Here is a 24,411-nt window from a genome sequence, read left to right as displayed (position 1 = left end):
AGGTCCTGTTCGTCTGTCGCCTACTGTTGAACAGAGTTCCTAGACACCGTCTTTAAGCATCTGCTTTTAGGCATACACTGACAAGTTTATGTGCAGAGCGCTTATAAAGCCTATCCAGGTCTCTCTATACCACCCATCTTTACTTCTGTGCTGTCAGGACTTCAGAGTGCTTCATCCTGCTTGTGCTCTAACTAGTGTTGCCATGTGCATTGTGAGCTCTGAGCGATGAGTATGTGCTCAAAGAGAAACTAAATTAAATACTTCTTCAGTGAAATGCCAGAGCTCAGGTCTTCTCCAAAGCAAAGGACTCAAGTCGTGCTTACTGATGCTCATTGTTGTCGGCTGGGAACTTAATTATTGCATTGCCTCCAGAATCGATCAACTTTCAGAAAAGAAAATGACAGCCTTAGGAAGAGAACATCTGTATAGTCTGGGGTCTATCACAGATAACAAATACAGATAGAAATGTGGAAATTCTAGTTTTCTCTTGAAGAGGAGGACATTTCCATGATTCTGGAAAGTCACTGAGCAAAAGGAAGGAAAATACATTGTCTTTTATAATGCATTACAATACAATACATTTTAGGCGTAAACCTAAAAAAAAGGTCCAACTACCTAATTCTTCCATTTGTGAAATCGAGACTGCAGTTAAGGTTTCTAAGGAACTTAGTGACTAGCCTAGATATAACTTCACCCAGAGTGCTGCCTTCTGTGGAGACCATGCTTCAAGGCATTTCACTTTCAAGCATTTAAGATGTTGATGCTTTGACGCTGGTAGGTGATTAAAAACAGAGTGTCTATGGAGTTTTCAGCATTATTATGTTTGCATTATTATCATTTTCATAATATTAATAATTTTAAATATCGGAAATATTAATCTCAGAAATCACCTCAGACAAACAACCAGCAATAGTGAAGCGGTTTGAATCAGAGAAGTAAAAATACGACTACAGGGTAGTCTTTACAGTTTAGTTCTTATTTATATGTGAATTGTGGAAGATGTATTTTTTAATAATGGGAAAAATGTTAAGGCCTCTTCAGAGGGACTCCTGAAAAATTTAGCCGTTGTCATTTCTGTCCCTGCATGTATTTAGGCTGATGATTTTTATGCTCTTGTGCAGATAAGAAGGAATTTTAATGAAACATGGAGGTATGTAATTTAAAAATGTTAGCCTTTTCAGTCAGATTTTTCATCACTGAAATGAATATTTCTAGCCCGACAAATCCATGATGTGTGAGTACTCCTAGTCTTTAAAGGTTATCCTCATTTTTTCTCTAAGCAAGGGTCAAGAAATGTATTTGCTGCATTGATTGGCAAAGTTGAAAAGTGTGTAAATGAACTTCTGACTTTTCTGCAGCCTAGTTGTCTTGAAAATCAATTGAGCGTGGTCAGTTCCTTTCTGTGACATTTCAGGTTGCATAATGCTAAAAAATCCTGAGTAGCATGCCATGCTGATTCCTCTTGAGTCACAATTCTATGCAGAAAAGGAAGTTTGGAATTAATTATATGGAAATTAGTCATGTCCTCATTAGGCAAATGGAGAAAAAAGAACAGAATATAAACCCTTGACATGCCAAAGGGTGTAGATGGCACAGTGTCTGCCACACCCAAACAGGGAGGTATACATAAATATACATATGTGTGTGTGTGTGTGTGTGTATGTATATGTACAATTGGCTAGGAGCCTTAGTGTTTTAGTACAAATTGTAGTAGTCCTCTTGAAGACTTAATTTTCTCTTTTACCCTTAGATCTCCTGTAATCTTCTCAAGAACCACTTTTTTGGTGACTACGCAGATTTACAGCTTAGTAGGTGGAGAGGAGCTGACTGTGGAGCTGGCAGTGGGAAGATCTTCCCGTGTTAGGTGCTACGCTTACTTCTGTTGTACCCAGCCAGGGTAGGCAGAGTTTGGGTCTATTTTAAAATACTGAGACCTAGCCAAACTGCAATTACTGGCAACTACTCTGATAGCAGGTATTTGCAAGTTCAAAGACAAGGAGAATGGAGAAAACAGAAGGAAGAGGTTCTCAAACCAAGAAGGTAGTCTTTCTGGTTTTCTTCCCATGTTCAAATTTATTTCAGTTTCTTTTCCTTTACTTTGTGATTTATATTGAATAGCTCTACTGTTGAAGACTTTTGTGCACAGTTCTGCTCCACCCTCCTTTTTTTTTTTTTTAAGTTCATGCCATTCTGTTTGGGAAAGGAAAGTATAAAAACTGGAATATCTTCTTATTTCAACCCATTACACTTCTCCTTTATGTCTGTTTCTTCACACTTTCCTTCTCTTAGTTTATGATCTTTGTTTTTCTTTTAAATTATTGATTTCCATCACTTGTGAGATTTGCTTCCATTCCCATTATATTTATAGCTTTTTACCCTATATCTTCCCCTCAGTAAAGCAAAAACAATTGTCTGAAATTTCCCCATTCAACATTATTTTAAAGGAAAGTGAATTCTGGGATTATTTTGGCCATTCCTATGTGAGGCAAGAATTTGATAGAAGTGCTGTGTATTAAGAGAGCAAATTCCTGGTGTCTTTCAGTTGTATTGTGCTAAAAGCCTCATTTCAGCTTTGCACACTTTAGCTGAAAGCTGCAACAATGGAGAGACTCCTTTTCGCAGCTAAAATTACCTTCACTTCTCTAGGCTTTTTTCTTCCTTAATAGCAAAGAGTGGTAGTATAATTCTCATTGTGATGGTTAAAAAATTATAACAAACAGTATTGGAAGAGGGTAATATCTTTTCTCAGACTAGCTGTCCATTTTTGGCCTATTTTTTCCAGTTATAACATGTAAGTTTTTCTAACTAAGCTGATTGCTGTAATAAAAGATGCTATCTCCATTCATGCCTCGCCTCGCTCATATGTAAGAACAATACGTCTTTTTTTTCTTAGGGAGATTCTGGTAAATAAGGTAACTGGTCATGGTTCAAAACTGATTAATTATTTCAAATAAATTTCTTTGTGGTAGGGTAGTAGCTGAAATTGTCAGCTAAAGGCTACAACCCCAGTTTAGCTGGACGTCTTCCATATCTGTCTACCTGAGTGTTTAAATAATAAAATTCTGGAAGAGTAAGTGTTAGACAATATTGGAGGGGATGCCATCCCAAGGGACCTGGACAAGCTTGAGAAGTGGGCCTGTGCAAGCCTCATGGCGTTCAACAGGGCCAAGTGCAAGGTCCTGCACCTGGGTTGGGGCAACCCCTGGTATCAATACAGGCTGGGGGATGAATGGGTTGAGAGCAGCCCTGCCAAGAAGGACTTGGGGGTGCAGGTGGATGAAAAGCTGGACATGAGCTGACAATGTGCACTCATAGCCCAGAAGGCCAAGTGTATCCTTGGCTGCACCAAAAGAAGTGTGGCCAGCAGGTCAAGGGAGTTGATTCTCCCCCTCTGCTCTGCTCTTATGAGATCCTACCTGAAGTACTGTGTCCAGTTCTCGAGCCCTCAACGCAGGAAAGACATGGACCTGTTGGACTGAGTCCAGAGGAAGGCCACAAAAATAATCAGAGGGATGGAACACTTCTCCAGTGAGGAAAGGCTGAGAAGGTTGGGGTTGTTCAGCCTGGAAAAGAGAAGGCTCCAGGGAGACCTTATTGCAGCTTTTCAGTATATAAAAGGGGCTTATAAGGAAGATGAGGACAGACTTTTTAGCAGGACCTGTTGTGATAGGGCAAGGAGAAATGGTTTAAACTAAAAGAGAGTAGATTTAGAATAGATATAAGGAAGAATTTTTTTTATGAGAGTGGTGAAACACTGGAACAGTCTGCCCAGAGAGGCGGTAGAATACCTCATCCCTAGAAACATTCAAGGTCAGGTTGGACGAGGCTCTGAGCAACCTGGTCTAGTTGAAGATGTCCCTGTTGGACTAGATGGCCCTTAAAGGTCCCTTCCAATCCAGGCTGTTCTGTGATTCTATGAATATTATACTTGGGCTTCCCAGGATGCAGTATTGGGTCATGTTAGATTTTACAAGATGGTAGGCATGAAGGTGGACACCACTATTTCCAAAGGCACCATTGCATTTCAGTGTGATATTTGAATCAAACAGTAAAAGGAGTTAAGGGTGAAGAAGGATGAAAAAAAAGTAATTGAAAGCTGTTACTTGGGTTGGCTATACATGCAGCAGAAGCATGTTAGACAAAAATTTCCAGATTGCATAGTAAAAGAGGTCACTACTGTCTGTAGTGCTTAATTATTTGTATAATTGACACTTAGGAGGAAGCAGAACCTTCTTGTGCACCATAGAAAAACGTCATTACAAACTCCTGCTACTTTTATGTATATAACATCTGAATTTAGAGGCGGTAGGGAAGGATTAGAGCAAAAGGCAAAAGGAGGCAGAAGGTAGTTAAGCAATCTGTTTAATATAATTCAGCGTATCTGTGTCAGAACTGGTGACAGAAGCATCATCTTGATCTGGTACCAGGTGCATTTTGTCATAGTACTTGTAGCAAAACTTTGGAAGATCTTCCACTTTTTGGAGTGATTTGAGGATAGCTATTCCATCCATGAGGGAGAGATGGAGAAAGTTTCAGAGTCTTAAGGTGCTTTTGACAGGAGAATGATGAGCTGATGATGGATCTGTGGGTTGGGCAGATGGCTTGAAGCACAGACAAAACACTAGCAGTGAAGTTAATCTTACTATCTGAAGATTATCCAGGAGCTGAAGATGTGCATACTTCCAAGAGACAAGGAAATAAGTCACACAACTTTTTTCAAGACTCAGGAGTTTGGACCTTTACTAGCATGACATCTGGGTAACTTATGTACTCATGTTGAAAAGAAGCAGCCTGACGTTCTTAAGACTGCCAGGTGGGAGGGAATTTTGAGGCCAAGTAATCCTTCTTTATGCATGATCGCTTAAGGTCTTCTTGTTTTAACGTATGTGTCTTTTTTTTAGTAGAATTTTAGTTTTTTTCAAGACTTAGAAAAATGAAATTTTACTACTTCAGGTACAATAGTTGTAATTTCTCTCGTGTAACTATTACCGTTACAAGTCTCAGTTTGCTGAGGAAGGAGGGATGTGAGTGTGTTTTGCTACAATGCACGGCAGATGTGCGGCTGTCCTAGTGATATTCTTGGAAGTCACAGTTTGATAGGCATCTTTGGTAGCAGTCATGGCTTAATGAAGTCGCACAGCTTCCTTCAGCTTTCCATCCCCATATGCCATTCCCTCAGTTGGGCTGAAACAATGTCACTTTGTGCAAGGAACTGATCATCCTGAAAACAATAGAAAATAAATAAATAAATAAATCCTAAAGCATCATTGCTGTCTAAATTCTCACTCTGAAGAAGCCACAGTCTAAATTTACTAGTTAGAAAACAAATGTCATTTGAGTCAGTTATGCCTGCATTTTTATTTTAAGAGTTCTAGTATGCTCTGTTCCAGTGTCTTCTCCCCGCCTTCCACTGCCATCCTTCATTAGCAAGCACAATAATGTAATCTGAAAGCCAGGTGATTAATTTCTAGCGTGCAAAGCCCTTATGTCCCCATCTCATGCATGAAGACTATGGCATATGGGTTAATGAAATTTATTTATTTTAAAATTATTGTTGGGGGCTAGATGGCTTTGGTCTGGACTTGTATTAAGGGGAGGACTCAGGTTTGTGTGTAATTGAATTTGGGTCGTCAGCATGCTTAGCACTCCCCTGAAGAGAGTGCTGTAAGGAGGCAGGTAGCTGCCACAGGCTTCTGATGAATTTCTTGAGGAAAGTTACCTCTGCTCTTTTGTTGTTACTTCGCCAGACAGTGTCTTGCTTCAGGGCATGATTGTTTCTTGTTTGCACTGTGGAGTGCCTGACCTTAGGCAACTTGGTTTAGTTCACTAAACCTGCTAACTTTTTTATACTGAATTATGTCTATCTGTTAATCTCTACAAATCTGTGTTTTACATTTGAAAGCGCTTATTAAAAACAAGCCAAAAACTCAAAATAGGAACAGCTTTAAGGATTTTTATTTTGATGGTTTTACTGTAGCAGAAACATTCAGTCGTGTGGGTGTCTACATAATGTAACACATCCTCTTCCAAATCCTGTCTTTTTTGAATTCTTGAAGAAATCCCACACTCATTAAATAGCTTTCTATTATGATAACTTGGAGAGAGAACTGCTGTACTTTGACCTTCCCACTGAGTGAAGTCTCATTATAAATCATCTCTTTATGGCTCCAAAATGATGCGCTTCCAAACTTTGCTCATTAATGAGACCAGAATGAATTTCATAATGGCTGGCTGTTTGCACTGGAGCCATACTGAGGAAAGACTGTTGCATTTACTTCCTCAGTGACCAAAACACGTTTGCAATGCATTGGACCTACAAAGCAGGAATTAATGCAGAAGGCTCTGTGTGTGTGTGTGCGTGTGTGTGTATGGATGAGTTTGTGCAGGAAAAATGATTTCCATTTGTACAGTTTTTATATCTTCCTCTGTTTTGTCCAAAAAGCTGAGAAACTTATTAAAACAAATGTTTTGATAATGGTACTGATGTATTTAACAAAAAATAAATGTCTTGGTTTCTTCTAAAAGAATATATAATTTTTCATTCCCTTCAGAGAAGCTGAATTGTTTTACAGCTAAACTGATTGACCACAGATCATTACTGAGCGAGAAATATTAAAGATCTCATTTTAAGCTAAAGAAGGTAACTGTGTCGAGATTCAAGTAAGTTTAATGTAATCAGTTAAGGGGCTTCAGCGTATCTCTTGCAGTACCAGTCATTGACCTCTTTTATGTACTTCACCCCCTGATAGTCTGGTTGAGTAGTATCTTGGTATTGGTTCGCAGGAGATTGCTGCCTGCCTCATTTCTTCACATTACCTTAATGGGGAGTAATGACATCCCATGACGTGAGGTAAGTTTTGTCATCCATATTGTGCTTCACCATTTTTCAGCTCTCTTTATTTGGATTATTAAGGATTTGGTTTTGCATTACAGAGGTCAGTAGTTGCTTTACCTTTAACTCTTTTTGTCTCTGATTCAGACCCTAGTAGTGCAGTTCGCCTTTTTAAAAGGGCTGTCCTTAAATATCCTTTTAAATACTCCTTAAAAAGATATCTTGACTAAGGGTAGGAAAAATTAACACTATTTTTTTAAAAAAATATTTTCTTCATATTTCATGTGTATGGAAACAAGGTAGAGGACATCCTATTCAATGTATTCTGTTATTTTTATCAAACGTACTTTTGAGGAATTTTTCTATTGAAGTGTGTGCAGTTTTTATTATTCAATATTCTTATATTTGTGCATTTCTCTTCCTGTGATATCTTTGCAACACTCTTTGCTATCATTGGGTAGTGATTACTTATGTAGCTAGCCAGTGCTATTTGCTGCAAAAAGTTTAATTTGTTCTCTTTATTAATTTTGTAATAGTTACTCATTCCCGTTTCTATTTAGTGTATTCAATATGGAATGAATAAAAAAACCTTCACCAGTAATTAACATAGGACATAGCAAGCTCTCTCTTCTTCAAATTAGTCTTTGAGCATAACCATTCCTATAAGAGACTGACTTGATCTAATGAAAAAGGAAAAAATGAAATTGTTATTAAAATGTTAATTTTCTCCATCTTGCTTCTCTGAGATCACAGTACTTAATGATCAGGTCTTACAAAGGTCGTTCATTTAATTTCTTTTATAAGGTGGGTTTTTTTTTTCCCCTCCAGTGTGTTATTCTTCAAACATCCAAGCATATATTTCTCAAATTTTATTGCTAGTGCTTCATAACTACTTGGTTAGCTACATGGGAGGCAAGACTAGGTTAGATGACAAAGGAGGCATGTTTCAGGCTATTTGTTTTGACTAGGAGTATGAGAGGAGTTCCTGTCAGTATACCTGGAAACCAAGCTTTTCATCAGTGCTGGTGACCTACTGTTTGTTAGCATTCTCTTTGAATTACCTTTTGTCTACTGTTGGCAGTGACTTTGAATCTTGAAGGTATGTAGTTCTTACTGTAAGTCACTTTTCTGAAGGCTTTCTAAGACTGACAGTCATTGCTGTGTTGCCTTTTACTTCTGTCCTTTGTGGTTCCCACTGTTTGAAACATGGTGCTAGTGTAGCATAGAATAAGTAGAAATTATACAGAGATTGCATCCAGACCATAGGAGACATCCTATGGCTGTTACTTAGGATAAACACTGCATCTGAAATAAATGACAAGTAAGTGACTGATACTGTGAAATTTATTCCTGCCTCTGAAGGTACTGACTTAAAGTATAACAGTAGTGCTACTTATGAGTTTCTTTTGGCCATGCTCTTGTACACCTCATAAATAAATGTATTTTGTTGGTGTAGTTGGAGGGTGTAGAAGGCGGGTGGGATTTTTTTTTTTTTTTGATAATTCTTTTAGTCATAACATAGCTTGTATTCAGTTTCCCACACAAGTAGGTTCTGAGTCACTTAAGAACATTTTTTCCCTATCTTGCTGAATCAGTAGATCTGAGAATAAAATACCTGCACCAAAACCAGCTTTAAATGTTATTTTTTTCAAGTGAAATAAATGTCTGTTTGTATGATCTTAAATTAATTTCCCTTGATAATATACAGCACCTTCTGAGCTGATAGGCAGGTTCTGTATTTCATATGGAGTTTCAATGTTAACTGTGTTTCTCTTTGAAAATGTTGTAGGTCTTTACGGTTTACTTTACTAGAGGAATTACAATTAAGTGTTCAAATTTGTAATATATTTGTTACGAATATAGTTTCAAGATAATTTTGCTGCTTGTTCTTTTGCTATATTTTAAAGGTACAAATAAAACAAAGAAAACACCTCAATTTTTTGTTGGCAAAGGGAAAAACAAAAAAAGTCATGCATGATGCCGCTTGCTATCCATTGTAGAAACTGACTTTTGTAGTTCAGTGGGCTTCCAGATGAAGGATTTCTATTACACCTTGTGTAATTCTATCAACTAGGTTGTTCTATCAAAACTAGAGCCAGCTTGCTATTTGTCCCACATACAGAGACTGATTATTGATGACTTCCTTCTACTGGGTTGTTAAAGTTGCTCGGTCATTGCCAGAGGCTTAATCCGGGATTAAATGACATTTTTGCTCATAAAATCCATTTCTATTTGCATTAGTCAGTTAAAAAGTATGTGTCTATTTACATTCTTATAGTGTGTGTTTTTTCTGCCACTGTCTGTGAAACCAACTCTTAGGCTTTAATTTTCCTTTATTGCCATCTTATTAGTGTAGAAAACATGCGAAATGTACCGTAATAATTTTTGCTGATAGGTTTATAGGTAGGATTGCAGCACGTGCTCTTAAGAGCCATTTTATACTTCACTTCTTTTTTTCTTAAGCATACTTGTATGTTGCATGGAAGAGCAGAACAAACTTCCTTTAGAAGAAAAAATGCATATCTGTCCATTCACATGAGCAGGGCTTTAGTAAGTTGCCAATGCTTCATACAGGATGAGTAGTTCAAAAGCATTGTCAGGTCAGATTTATTTAGTACAGTGTAGGAGATACAAATGACATGGTGGTCCTCAGCCTTGCGTATTCATTTTCAGCTGTGTTTCTTGCTCGAGAGGACAGCCCAGCTGTACAGCAGGTACAGCCTTTGCCTTCCCAGTAGGACTGGGGCAAAGCTTTCTTTCTTCCTGGGGCTCTGCAGGCCTGCTCATCAAGTTGCTGCAGCATAGCACTGAGCCGTGCTGCCCACCCGAGCTGTGCCACTCATCTGTGGTACTGTCCCGCTTCCTTGCAGTCCATACGTAGATGTGAACTGGTGCTGTTTTACACAGCTGGAATTTTCCCTTGATTCTATTTGAACTTATATGAGTTGCTCTGTCACATTGCTCTATCCAGTTCCTTCATTTATTTCTGAAAGTTGTTTGCTGGAATCAGACACTTTTAGGATTTACTAGTATTGAGAAGAGTGGAAGGATTGCTTCACGTGTCTTGAAGGGTGTGCTTTCAGCTGTAGTCTCAGTACAGTGTTCGCCTTTTTAGCAGTGGTTTAAAACAGTTGCTTGTGATCTGTGATAATTCCTGATGCTTCTCTGAAGATGAGCCAACTATTTGTTCCATGTCTCACACTTGTGTATCTTTAACCAGTTGGAGTTCCCGCTACCTTACTTTCTTTTTTGAACATTTACTTTTCTGAACATTTCTCTGGTGTTTTGAATTCCAGTTCTGCCTTCCAACATACCTGCTTGTTCAGTGAGCTCTCAGTGTTTTGGCTAGTGCAGAAAGTGCAGCACCCTTCCTTCACTGCAAAACCTCTCGAATGCTTGTTAAATGAAATGCAGGTTTAAATGTTGGAGCACCTGTCTACCTGTGTGGTGGTAACAATAGTGCTGGACAACATCCCTGTGTAGTCTGACAGTTCAGGAATGTCTTTTGGTCCCAGTGGGCTTCTAATGCCCTGTGCTAAGTACTTGCTGCTGCAGATAGATGGATTAACCTTGGGCATATACCCATAGTGTCACCATTGTCACGCTGCGTTTGGTTGTGTAGACTTATCCTCAGAGAGAACCTTCTCTCTTGCGCTGTTCACGCGCACAGATATATCAAACTAATGTAGTCTCTTCTGCTCTTCTACTACCTCTGGTCATTCATGCAATTTCTGCTCTTAATGTGATTTATATTTTCCCCGTAGTCCTTATAACTATTTTTTTCAGCTGAGAGGTTAGAGTTGGTGGAGTTTTTTTGCTTGTTTTGGTTTGGTTTTAATTTAAAGATTCATATTAAGGAATTAAAGGTTTTAGAGGAAGACTTTGGGCAAATTTAAATGCCAGTATTTAAAACAATTTAAATTTTAGTAAGGCAAGTCAACAGCAGTAAGGACTGCTTAGCTTGAGCTACTTGCGAATTACAATAAAAATATGTACACATAATCTTCAGCTGTTTTATGAATGCACTGACTTCCTTGTTGAGGAATAATTGTGTGGGTTTATAACACTAGAAGTAAATGTCACTAAATATGTACAGTTGGTCACAATATTGATTAGCTATAAACAGAGTTCCAACTCAGAGGAAAAACAGACCTTCAGGCCAGCTGTTGTATCACCAGTGTAAATGAGTGAATCTGCGAGCAGGAACAAACTGGGCAGGTGGAGAGGGAGCGATAAAGGCCACTTCCAGCTCAGTACTATGACCCAGCAAGCGTTGTGGCAAATAGCTTTGTCCCTGGTGGGGATATGTTTTGAATTCTAGTTCAGCTGAAACTTGACTGAGCTGTGATCCAGGAGCCTCTACCTACCGTGGAAACAAGATACTGTCAGTCTAGTGGTTTGGCAGCATTTTACTGCTTTGGGAAGCCCCAGTTCTAAAGCCAACAAACTTTCAGGGAGCTGTAAGTTGGAAAAGAAACTCCTGTGAGTAATGTGTGGTGACTTATCCACTTTCTTTTCAGCATTTCCTGAGTTCTAAAAATAACATTTTGTGTGTGGTTAGCCTCAGTGATTTTGATATCTGGACTGTGTTGACCATGTGCTGTATTTAATGCTGCTTTGTGAAATGGACAAGGTGAGGTTAAAAGAACAGTGTCTTTCGAAAATGCTTTGGATACTGCTTAGGTGATGACTGAGCTTTGGCAGGGGCTGCCCAATCAAGAAATCTGCTGCATTGCCTTATTTAAGAGCAGTATAATAGAGTGAGGAATTAGGGTTTAATGCAAGGGAAATGTGCAATGTGGGTGGGTCATGCAGATGGATTTTGGTAGGGAGACGAAAAAGGTTTCTACAGTCACAAACACTAAAATTGCAGTGGTGGTACTTGACTGTTAGCAGGCAGGGGAGATGTTAAATCTGATCTAAATCAGTGCTCATTTTTTCCCCAGATGAAAATGACTGCTCATGAAAGGTTAGAGGATTTATGGGGGTGTCAAAACATATGGCAGATGGGCTGGATTAGGAGTCATGAGTATAGTAATCCAAATCCTTTCTGCCAAGCATTACAGAGGATCTCTTCCTGCTGCTGGGCTACACTAAATGTACACAGTCAGAGGAGTGCAGGCTGTCAGGAGGCTCAGAGGAAGAGTTGCTAGTGAAAGTGCTTGTCTGAGCAGAGTTCATTTTGAGAGCACTTTCTTTGCAGGCAAAAGTCTACTGGAGAACTGATTATATTATTTAATTTTAATAAATTGCTGCAACCAGTTGGGTTTTTTTTTTCTTTGGTTTGCTATATTAGTACAGAGGGATAAAAGCTGTGCAAAAGTCATGAACGTTGAGAGCTCCTTCCTTAGTTAACTAGTATTTTACAGCATAATAAATTGATACACTGGTGTGGAAAACCACATACTCTGATAGCTCTGAGCTCCACAAATGAATGCTTAGATACTTCATTTGACACCGGTGTAAAATGTTTAAAAAAAAATAATAAAAATGTTTCATTAAAGCATGAAACACAACACTGCATATAGATAAGTTGTGTTCTTTGTAGAACCAAGAAGTGTGAGAATCCGGAACTTACAGATCTTAAATTTAAGCTTAAAAGGGAAGCTGCATATAGTTACTCCAGAATGAGGATGGATTATCTCCAAGGTACAACAGATTGTTTGCATTTCTAGGGCTAGGAGCAAGAGGCAAACTTTTTCATTATTACTGTTTTATGATGTATGAAGACGACCTGAAAGTTTTTAGCAGGTTTTGCTATTATCCACAAGGAATGGCATATCTGCTCTAGCATAGTTTTGCCAAAGAACTTTGTAACGTGAACTTTTTCAGCCTTTAATTGAAAAGTGCAATCATCAGGCCTTCAGGAAAGGGAGATTTTTCTTCCAGTTGTTAAGCACTAACAAAATAACAAAGCAGTCTAAGCAATCATCTGTTAATCAAGTTTCACTTGCTTAGTATTTGGTATTTCTTAATCTTTCAAGTGGTATATAGCCTTCCAGCAAAGACCTGCTCTGGATTTCTAATTAAAACAAACAAACGAATGAAGAGAAGAACCCCATCTTCCACTTCCCAGCCTCTTTCTGTCTAAGCAGCCTCCTCTTAAGAGACTCTAGAAGGGTGTATAAAAAGAGCAAAAAAGGTCGCATTTAACATTTGAGAGTTGCTTGAATGCATGTTTGAAGGAAACAAGTTTGAAAATAATTGAGCCAGAGGGGTGGGCAGAAAAATTTTCATGTAGCAAAATATTACAGGAATGAAAGAACAAGTTGAACCAAAGACATAAGGTTTTATTATGAGGGCACACATGCAAATCCATGAAATCTAAATAATAAGATTATTATATTTTTATTCCAAATGCAAACTTAGTTGGGAGTTTCAGTGATAACCAGTTTACACAGCTTTAGAGCATTAAAAACAGTTAAATAGTCCTGGCAGGCAGGGATGAAACAGTATCTGAGATAAGTTGCGAAATATTATCCAGTTTACAAATAAAAGTAGGTTGTTACAGAGGCTTTCCAGGAAATATGTTCATCATGAAGTGTAGATGTGGGTTTTGATTGATTTATTACCAAAAAAATTGTTGATTTTTCCAGGATACAGAAATACACAAAAGCAAATAAATCAAACTGGAATTAATATGGCAAATGAAATATGTGGACTCAGCCTTTACTTCACATATAAAAAGTTGCCAGCGTTTTTTAGGTGGTTCTGATAAAAGTACATAAATGCTTTCAGTATAAATTTGTTTGTTGCCTACTAATGCCTCCATTGAATTCTTTCATGTTCTCTCAAAATTGAGTGAGTTAATCTAACTGCCATTAAATATTTTAAACTTCACAAGAAGAAACTCTACAGAAATGTGAAAAGGAATTAATTTCTTCATGATACAAGCAGATAAATTATGATGACTAGACCATGTCTTGTTACTGAAACATCAGTAACCTGATGGTAGAAAACTATTAATAATTGACCTAAAATGAAGCAGCACAATCAGTATTTCATTATATCAAGGGGAGAGTCCCCCCACAAAGAAGAAAAATGAGCTGTTTGAAAGAAATGAGATGAAACATTCCAGGGAGAGGTCCTGCTTCTGAATAACTGAGGAAAAATTGAATAACTATCCTAGGAATGTGTAGTGTGAGATGGAAAAAACGGATCTAATAAAATGAAAATTATTGACAAATAATTCTTTGTTATAATGGGGGGAAAGATTGTCAAAGGGCTTACGCTGTATCTGGAGCTATTTGGCAAATAGTTTTTCTTGCCTTACAAAAGGCATCTGAGAAATTGAAATATAAAAATACACATATTTTAGCTTTTGCAGATTCTTCTGCAAAGAGAGGGTAATCCAAAACAGCTTTCATTTCAGGTGTCCATGTAATTGAGAGCAGATCTTAAGCTCATCAGTCCTAGAAATAGGTGAGAATATCTTGCTTCCTGATTCTTGTTTAGGCAGAAATGGTATCTGAAGCGTTTGAATAAGTAAGTGCTTTCGGATGCGGCAGGGGGGAACCCAACAAGCAGCTCCAGCTGGCAAATGTTGAATTATTCCATAAATAAGTGGAGGTTCTTCAAGTTGCTAGCATGATGACATGGGTAGGTGGAGGCAGCTGCATGCTTCACATATTATTTAGGTGGGTATGAAGATGTAAAAGGTTTTAGAGCACTTACTTAATATGGTATGCTTGAAGAAATTAATCCAATGTATTGTTTGACTGTGAGCTGCAAAATGAAGTGGGGCTTTCAGTAGTAGGCAGATCTGAAGGTTCCAAATGATCACTGTAGTCAATAGGTAGGAGATGGAAGACCTAAACGTGAGATCTGTGCCTGTTTCCCTCTCTTGCCTTCTTGGAAAGTTTATTTAATTCTCAGGTGAAATACATTAGGAGAGACTTCCGTTAGGGGAAACGGAACTGGAACATTCTTTAAACTTTAAATGTAGTTAGGGCAGAGTGGTGTTTGGTCACAGCTGGGAGCAAAGCAAGGATTTGGGAAGTTATGTAGGAACCATTGTAAGATTCCATAAATTCCTTTAACATAAAGGGTTTTCAAAGGGTCGTACAACTAAATGTTAAGCAAGGACTGACAGCCCTAAGATCTGTAAGAGCTTGACTCTGATACAGGCTTGATACAGTTTAAATGAAAGAGCTTGTTCTTTTAGTCTGTGGTCAACAGCATACCCCAACTTTTTGTGATCCGAATGCCAGAAACAGAGATCTATAGTGCTTGTTTCCATTACCAAAAAAAAAAAAAAAAAAAAAAAAAAAAAAAAAAAAAAATTGGATATTTCTTAGTTCCTTTTGTTTGTAATTTACAGAATTAAACACCTGGTGTTGATTCATGCTGCTGATTTTTTTTTGTGTGTTTTTTTTTTTTTCCAGAGAAAGAATTTGACCCTCTTCTTCAGTATCGGTTTATTGACCTCCTGGGGGACTGCGCTGCTGGGTGTCCGGTTATATTGGATGGGCAACAAGCCCCCAAGTTTTTCTAATTCTGACAATCCAGCAGCTGACTCTGACAGCTTTCTCACGCGTACGCTGACCTTCTTTTACCTGCCAACTAAGAACCTCTGGCTGTTGCTGTGCCCAGATACCCTCAGCTTCGACTGGTCTATGGATGCTGTGCCTCTTCTGAAAGCAGTCAGTGACTGGAGGAATCTACACACTGTGGCCTTCTATGCTGGACTCCTCCTCCTTGCCTACTTTAGTTTGAAGGGCTGCAGCAATGAGAAAGAATGCAATGGGAAAACTGTAATGAATGGCAAGCAGAATGCTAATGGGCACAGCTGCCACTCAGAGGTGGAGTACAAGTCACTGGAGGTGAAATCAAGCTTTGCATCAAAAGAAGAGAATGGTATTAAAAAGCATGAAATGCAGAAACTGCAGCTTCCTTCAACTGAGAACATTGTCATTCTGTCTCTGTCTTTGTTAATAGTCCCCTTTGTTCCTGCCACAAACCTATTTTTCTATGTTGGCTTTGTAATAGCAGAGCGTGTGCTGTATGTTCCTAGTATGGGCTTCTGCCTGCTGGTTACAGTAGGTGTCAGGGCCCTTTATGTCAAAGCCCAAAAGCGCTTTCTGAAGAACTTGGTTTTTTGTTCCACTGCTGCATTAATTGTTTTCTATGGACTCAAGACTGTTGTCAGGAATGGGGACTGGCAGAATGAGGAGATGCTGTACAGGTCAGGGATAAAAGTAAACCCTGCTAAAGGTAATTTTTGCTCTTTATGGTGAATGCTTTATTTTTTTCTATCTCTCTTTGCCTTTGAATTGAATGATTTTATCAGCTATATCCAAAGAGGATACCTTAGGAAATGGTTTTTTAAGTTGCAGTAGTATGTACATAGGTAAAAAGTGAGGAAAAGCAGGAATGTGTTTTGATTAGGTGTTACAGGTTTGGCATTAACATGGAGAAAATGAGATCCTAAGGTAAGAGGATACTTTCTTTTTCATTGATCTTATTTCTGTATTTTGGAATTAAAGATGCGTTATTAGTGTTACAGACCCCACCCTGGTAATTTTCCATTTGGAGTCTGGTATCTATCATGCTAATGAAGGTATTTTGTGTATTCACTGAATGTTCTGTTCTTTATGACTAGAAAATACAAGAAATAGTAAAGGACAGCATCAGGGAGGTGCTGGGTTTTTTATTTCACCTGATACAAATAACGTCAATACTACATAATAAAAATGAGGAAATGAGGTCATATTATTCAGCCTAGGAAATGACTGTAGTTCCTCCTGCATACAAGTACTGTGAAGAGTTATTGTCAAATACTACTTATGCCTTCCTGTTAATGTATAAATGTCAGCTATTAGTAACATTGCCCAGCTACTTCTCTCAATAGTTGTGTCTATGCCATAATGAAATGTGACTACAGCTAGTGTAAACACATCCAAACAGGCAGTAAACTGGCTAGTTTAGGGATCAGTAACAATGTTTAGCTGTGGCTCTGTGGTTTCAGCATATAGGGCAGATCCATCTGGGGTCCTGAACTCCGTGCTGCCTGGCTGTACTGCTTGTGGAACAAGTTTATATAAGAATGGCCAAAATACTACTTCTGAGTGCAATGTAGGCATTGGCTAAGCCTTTGTTATTCACAATTCATCAGAAGTGAGGAGGGATCACTTGTTTGCTCTACCTGTCTGTGAAAGAAAAATCAGACACTGCTTGAACATACTGTGCTTGAGTTTTTCCAGTTCTCTGCTCAGAAGCTCATTACATGATGCAAAGGCATCTGCTGACAGAGGTGTGCTTCCTGGTTAGACAGTTATATCATGCTGTAGTCTAAAGCAGTGATATTAAGAGGCAAATGCAGGTGTTACTGTGAGCTGATAGGGAGTGAAAAAGTAGATTTGGCAGATAAGGTGCCTTGCAAAGCAGCATTATGGTAGGTTGTCAATCGTCAGTGTGATTTTGTAACTCTTATTCATGTAGTTTGTTGCCCTAGGTAAAATTATTAAACTTGTGGCTGCAGTAAGTGACTTTTTGTTGACTCTGAAGAAGCACATCCCATTTCGTTTATGTTTTTTTCAAAACTAGTGCAGCAGGGCAAGAAATGAAGAGAAGAAACTGAACAGCGAGACAGCGCACCAGAGTGATTAAATGATGCTGTGAGACTTCCCAGTTTAGTGCCGATGTAAAGCTTGCATTAAAACACTGACATTCTGTGGAAAGAAAAGAATGTGTGTGCACTTGATTACATATTTAATGTATGTTCCATTTTCATCCTTGGTGGAGATCCCCAGTTATCATAGACTGTATTAATAGTTGTCTGCTTGCTTTGAGCCAATGTTTGTGATTTAAAAAAAAAAAAAAAAAAAAAAAAATCTAGTTTTTGTCCAATAGTAGGATCAGCTGCAGTGTTGTCTGGAAATTAGACTACTGGGTATTACTCTCCCAGGAGAAAAGGCAAGCTATTTTCCTCATACACATCTCAGTGTATATGATTGTCTGCTTTCTTGCCATATAAGCTGACATTAAGTTTCTTGTGAGATACGCAAAAGCGAAGACAGCATGTCAGTGTGGTGATATAGACATGACTGAGCTGACAGTAAATCCCCTTGAAATATCCTGTTAAACTTCTGCTGAATATTTACTAGCCCACACACATTGTAACAAGGCTGGGTATCAGAAACTCCCAGCTAAAGTGACCTGTCACCCAACTCTATTCATTATTGTGAATACTTCCTAGATTATCCCTGGCTTTGACGATGCTAATTTTATTTCCTATTTCTCATACAATCAGGCAAGCCTGACTGGACTAGACTGACTGCCAATCCCACCAAAGTGTTAGGAGATCAACAATTCAAACTACTCTTCAGTAACTAAATGAGGTTGATGTAGGAAAAACAATTTATTTTTGTTGGCCTCGTTTTTTTCAGGTTTATGAATGCTAGTGATAAATAGGCTATTCAGGCAGTGAGACAATGGACTGCTCAGTCAAACAGTAGAGTGGAGAAGTGTTTTCCTTCCTTTTAGGCTGCTAAGAAGAGGCTGCCACTCCTCATTTCTCTGTTTTCTTCAACTCACAGTCATTTCTCCTCGTGAGTATTTTCTTACTTCTGATCATTCTTGAGCAGTGGGATCATTTTCCCTGAAGTTTCTGCTTTTCTTCTCTTCTCCTGCAAAGAGCTTCTAAACAGGAGCTTCTTCTGTCCTAGGCTAAAAAACAAAGAGAGATCCCTACAAAAGTGCCCCGTGTGGGAACCAATAAAGAAGTAGAAATCTGTGAAGACCAGCTTTGCTAAATCAAGGAGCTGAGTGTTTTGTTCCAGATCCATCTGTATTCTGGCCTAGCAGGATGAAAGCCACTCTGTGGCTGGATGCTGTGCGACAACATTGAGCTGATATGCTGTACTAATAAGGTCATTTGAGAGGCAAGCTATTAGCTCAGGTGCATTTGTGTACTAATGTGGCTGAACTGCTTCAGAAATTGAGTTGTCTCACATGGTCATGGTTTATAATCAGGTCCTCTGCATTGTAGTACGTGTAAGGATATAATCTCCTTTGCTGCTGTGGGACTTCCAGGCAAACTTGTTCAGTGGCTTCTCCATATTCAATCCTCTGAAGAAGTGGGCAATAAGCACCTCACCAGCATGTTCTTCCGGCCCCCTCACAGGTACCTTGCAGGCAGTGCAGGCAGAGTAGTGGTGTTCTGCCTCGGGTGAGAAAGCCCCTAACCCCGCAGGCAGCCACAGCCTGCCTGCAGTTTACATTTCTCCAGGCTGTTCTTGTCAATCACTGACAATGTAGGAAAAATACTCAAAAGCATAGTGCATGGCATATCTCTGAAAAAAAAAAAACAAAACCAAAATACACCACGGGAGGTTCAAGTGAGTATAAGGTGGTGATGCCACTTCTGAACCACTGTGCACATGCCGGCTTTCCTGGCTGCCTCACTGTGCGGCAGGCAGCTGCCGGCCCTGGCTGATGGGGTTGTAATGAGGACTTGGGATGCCTTAGATGCATCTGTTACTGGGCTTGTTCTTCTGCTGTTTTGGTTATAACTAGTATTTCAAATATCTTACGGTGATCTAAGCATTGCCTCGTTACAATTTGCCAGCACTTGAGGGAAAAGTAGGCAAGATTGATTAATGTAGTTTATGGATCCTGAAGTGGCTGTGTACATGTTTTGACACTAGGGAGGGAAAGGTGCAAGTGTTTCTCTGTGCTGCCTTCAACTTAATGGGCAGCCCAACTGATATAAAACAGCTTACATTATTTGAGTGCTCTTTTGTAGTGAAAGAAGCCTCTCAAAATGTAAAAACAAACAGAAAAATTAAGAATGTGTGGTGGCTGTCACTTCTTTTTCACTTAGACTGAGAGTCATTCTGTGGTGATGATTACCTCCTGTTTAATGTAAAATTATAATGATACACAAAATAATTGTTCTCATTACATCTTATTATCTCTAGTTTTCCCTGTAGTACCAAAAGCAGGCTTCAAAAAGTATAATCTTTTCCCTCCAGGCTATTTTGTACCTTGCAGTCCACATCATAATGATCTTTCATGTTCAGATGTATTTGCTGTGCTATTATAGACACAGATTAAAGAAGTAGAAGGTAACAGAGAGAGGCTTAGACTGTTAGACTGTTGCAGAGGTGCTGGTTGCTTGACCATATTTACTGATGAAATTTTAGCCTCTTGGTGTTTGCCATAACATTTCTAAGTACTCCTTGAAGATCCTTCCTGGAAGTAGTTGACCTGCTACACCAAGTGGCTGCTTAACTTTAACTGTGCATTCAAGTCTTGCTGAATTCATGTATGCGACTACTCCTTCTGCAGTGGAATGTACAGCAAGGAACGGATACTAGACTGCTTCCAAAAGCAGTATTACCAGATTATTGTGGTGCTATACCTGGTCTGATAAGCCCTGCCTCACCCTTGGCACTGATTTAGGTTGGCATTACAGCTTTTGGCTTCAGAACCAGTTTTGTGTGTTGCACTGATATTTGTCCTTGTTCCATCATGTATTAGTATTAACGAAATGTCATACCTTCGCATCTTGGGCAGGTCAGTGGGACTTCAATGTGTGCTTCAGTTTTTTCCTGAATCAGTTCTGCAGGGGGAAAAAAAAAATTGTTTAATATCTATTACGTGAAGACAAAGTTGGGGTGATGGGGTTGAGATTTTCAGTTCAAATAAACTACTGTTGGAGTCAAATTCCTTAGACGTTCCTGATAGGTGATTGACACAAAGACTGGAAAAAAAAAATATTTCTTGTGAAATCATTCAGATCATCTATGGTTTAGTATTACCTCTTATAGCCTTACTTTGAGTTAAAAGTCCTGTTCTTAGCATCTTGCTTCTTACATCAATTACCCTGTTGTTCTCAGTGGGTGTCAATAAATCCAAGATGTGATGTTGACAGAGAATATAGAAGTTGTTGCCTATGAATATAGAGAGCCACTTTCCTTCTATCTTTCCTCTCCTTCCTACTCCCAGTTCTTCTGAGTGTGAATCATTCAATTTTGCTTAATGTTTTCAGAAGATATTCTCATACTGTAATACTCTTCTAGACTACAGTGTTCCTTTTCCTTGTCCTACTTTTCTTTTTTTGTGGGTTTGTTTGTTTTTTTTTTTCCTTTGCAACAGGCTTGTGAGATCTTCCTGCCTCATTCTACTACATTTGTGCCTGGAGGAGATTTAAAGAACTTCCTTTGCTTTTTTTTTTTTTTTTTTTTTTGGCATCTTTGGCATAGCATTCAGCCTTGATCAGTTTTACTCCCTGGAAATTCACACTTTTTTTTTTTTACTTTTTTTTTTTTTTTTTTCCTTTATTTCTTCTTTTCTTTCCCTCCCCCTTATCATCAGTTTAGCGTAGGATTGGTAAGGGCTGCTTCTGTGTGCATGTGTGGATGTCGAGATACGAATATGAAGTTCAGATTGTGAAGCCTCTTAGTTGAAAAACTATGCATGGAGCAGCTGTATGCTCATCTGAGCACTCATAAAAAAGTAGCAATTGCATCTTTATTTCATTTATAGTTTTAATATCATTTTATGACATTAGTTTACCATTTAGTTTGCTAATACGATCTGCTAAATAAAATTGAAGGAATTCTTAAGGCTGACTTCAGAATTTAGCTTTTTTATTCTCATCTGTGTAGCACAATACTTGCTTTTTGAGCTAAACTGCAAAAAATATATACTCTGTTTTCAATATTTTTTAAAACATCAAATTTCATTTTTTTTATCCATATTGAATACTTTGTAGTGTTAATTTCTTCTGTATTTTACTGTTACTAATGGAGCAAGCAAATGTATTTGCTATATGAACTGGTTTAAGTGTTAGTGTAGGGGGAAAAGGAAAATAATGTGAATTAGTTTTGTTCCATTTACATAAATCTGTTTTTGTTAAAAGGGCACCCAAATCTGTTCTCACTCAAGAGTTGCTCCTCTGATTTAAAAAAAAAAAAAAAAAATCCATGCCTGTCACTGTAGAGACTGTAGGCTTTAGTTCTGTGCACTTGGATAGAAGTAAATACTAGAAGCTGTTTCCATCTGATTTGACAGCTTGCTGCTGTTACCCTTATCTACTCTTAAAAAATGATTTCGTGCTAACAGTAGCTGACAGTAAGAGGTCCCGTCTTCAGCAGACAATGAAAATACCAACTAATAGTGCAGTACGGAAAAGAAGTTATAATACCTTGTAGCAAACTAAGTAAAGAAGCCGTATTTCCCTCAAACAAAAAGGATGCAATAAACCAGTATTTTCCGTTATTATTAATTTTTTTGTATCACTAGTGATGACTGGAAACAAAAGGAGATGAAATGTTTTAGTTATGACATTCTCCAAATGTGCTTATTATTAGAACTTAGCTTATGCTGACAAGAAGCTGGGTTCTCTTGAAATATCTTTAGAGCTTTGGTTTCAATAGCTATTGCTCTGGCACACAGCTTGCTGCTGACCACGCTTTTTTATGCCTCCTAGATAGAGTAGTGTGTATTTTAACAAACACCATGTTGGGCATTTAAAAATACTCTGAGCATTTGGGATTGCATTTCAGTATTTTGGTGCATATATTCTTTTTTTATACACAACTTGGCAGTAAAACACCAACTCATCTTTTGGCCAATAGCCCAAAATATCACTGTGCACAGTAATTATTTCCTTTGGTTCTTTTCACTTCAATAATGATAAAATTACTGTAAAAGAGGTAAAGGTCCAACTCAAATAACATTGCAGTGAATGGAAAATGCTAGTTTTAAAAACAAGGCTTAAGAGAGAAAGTAAATTCAGTGCACAGACTGCCATAAATCAGCAGATTTTAAAAGTATAAAAACTGCTAATAAATATGCGTGAAAGTTTTGCATATTATCACTGTTACAAAATATCAGTGATATGAGCATAGCATCTGGAATTAGGTATTCGTGAGTTTGTTTTAATTTTGCTAATGAGCTCTTCTTTAACCTTTGAACAGGCCACTTTAATCTCAATTTTTCCCTTTGGAATGGGACTCGTACTGCCTATTTTCATTAGACATTGGATGATTTTATTTTTTTTTAATTTTGGTGATTTTTTATTATATTAAAACCTCTCCACATTTATGACAGTATAATACCCCTACTTAGCTAGTTCCTAAATAAATATCAGGATACATAGTCATAACAGTCATTCTTGGCATACTTTTTAGTCAACTCTTTTAGAAATAATTGTCAGAGAAACATAGCACCAACTAATTGTCAATTTTCCCAACACCTTCACCAGAACTTTCCGGTTCTTAATCTTTTGACTAAATGTTGCAAGGATATTTTCCTTAACGTCTATTATTATTTTCAACTTTGATAAGAAACTTAGGTTTGGCTATTTCTTTAAGAAGAAGTTGCTGTGAAGTTAGTATATGTTCTGTCAGTGTTGTAGAATGTTTCACACCACTAATAACTCTTATAACTGCTACTGTATGGGGAAAAGCACCCAATAATGAAATGATCTTATATAATTAAAAAATTAAAAGTTTATAATTACGTATTAAAAACATAGTTAGTATAGTTATTATAGTTAGTATAGTAAATTATATAGCTGTATAAGTCTGATATTGCCATATATAAATTATGTAGGATATACCATGGTAAATTTGGTGTCTTTGTTCCTAAGAAAGATGGCAGAATTTGAAGAATAAATGTTGTAGAGGATGCTTCAGAGCTCTTGAAATAAATAGGAATTACTTTTTCTATCTGCCACCTGTAACACCTTTAAAAGAGGAAGCTCAACTAGTAAGTGAACTGCATAGAATTGTTCCAAAGTTCAATAAAAAGTCTACTCTCTGAAAATAGTGTAAGGCTCTAAATAGGTGGTACTGCTGCTCTGGATGATTAGAAAGTGTAGTAGGAATGGCCATTAGTAAATTGTTTGAGAAACAGCCATAGTTATCTAGAGCATTTGAGCATGCCATAGGCAGCCCAGCCTCACCGAAACCGTCTGGTTATGCTAAATATGTTGGAGAGCTGAAGGAGAGTGTTTTACACTTCAGTTCAAAGTCTGAGTTTATTCTCCAGTGACAGTGTGCTCTCTTTCAGTTCTTCAGTAGTGTTGTAATTTCCTCTGAAACCCAAGTCACTGTGAGGTATCTGCTTCTCCTTCAGCAAGATACCAGAAAGACCAATATTCTTCCTTTATGTATATAGAGAACTGAAAACAGGGATACTAACTTTCCCCCCTTCAGTGCAGTCCAACAGCATCTCTAATCTGTAATTCTTGAATAGCAGGGGGATAGGAAGAGGATCTGTTACTAACTACTAGCTAGACTTTTTTTTTCCCCCTTTGCATATACTGAGAATTTAAAGAAATAAACAATTTTGAGACATGGATTCTGTTACCCTATTTTGAGACATGGACTCATCAGACTGTTATTTCTTCTCTCATCTTCCCTGAGGTGCTCTGTAAAATCATTCAACGAACTCATCTGTGCTAAAAACTACAGTGCAAAAAAAAACCTGTTCAAGGAGGAATTAGCTTTGGCAAGTTTTTGTTTGTTTGTTTGTTTTTAGCCTATCAAGTGAAGTGGATTATGTTTGGTATTTTCTTTGCCAGAAGATGATAGATTTTATTTTCCAGTTTGATTAAAAATCAGGCC

At 38.0% G+C, this 24,411-nt stretch overlaps 1 protein-coding gene across 1 annotated transcript in view; it reads left to right on the top strand.

Annotated features, from left to right (window-relative positions):
• TMTC2 (transmembrane O-mannosyltransferase targeting cadherins 2) overlaps positions 1–24,411 on the top strand; it is a 251,575-nt gene that overhangs the window by 128,721 nt on the left and 98,443 nt on the right. The window contains exon 3 of the mRNA XM_086471326.1: positions 15,217–16,045. Within this exon, the coding sequence (XP_086327452.1) occupies positions 15,217–16,045 (829 nt within the window). The remainder of the gene's footprint in view (positions 1–15,216; positions 16,046–24,411) is intronic.

Source organism: Leptosomus discolor, chromosome 1 (assembly GCF_034619465.1).
Source record: "Leptosomus discolor isolate bLepDis1 chromosome 1, bLepDis1.hap2, whole genome shotgun sequence".
Taxonomy (NCBI): domain Eukaryota; kingdom Metazoa; phylum Chordata; class Aves; order Leptosomiformes; family Leptosomidae; genus Leptosomus; species Leptosomus discolor.
The sequence above is the reverse complement of the archived record's forward strand: the minus strand, read 5'-3'. Positions and strand labels throughout refer to the sequence as shown.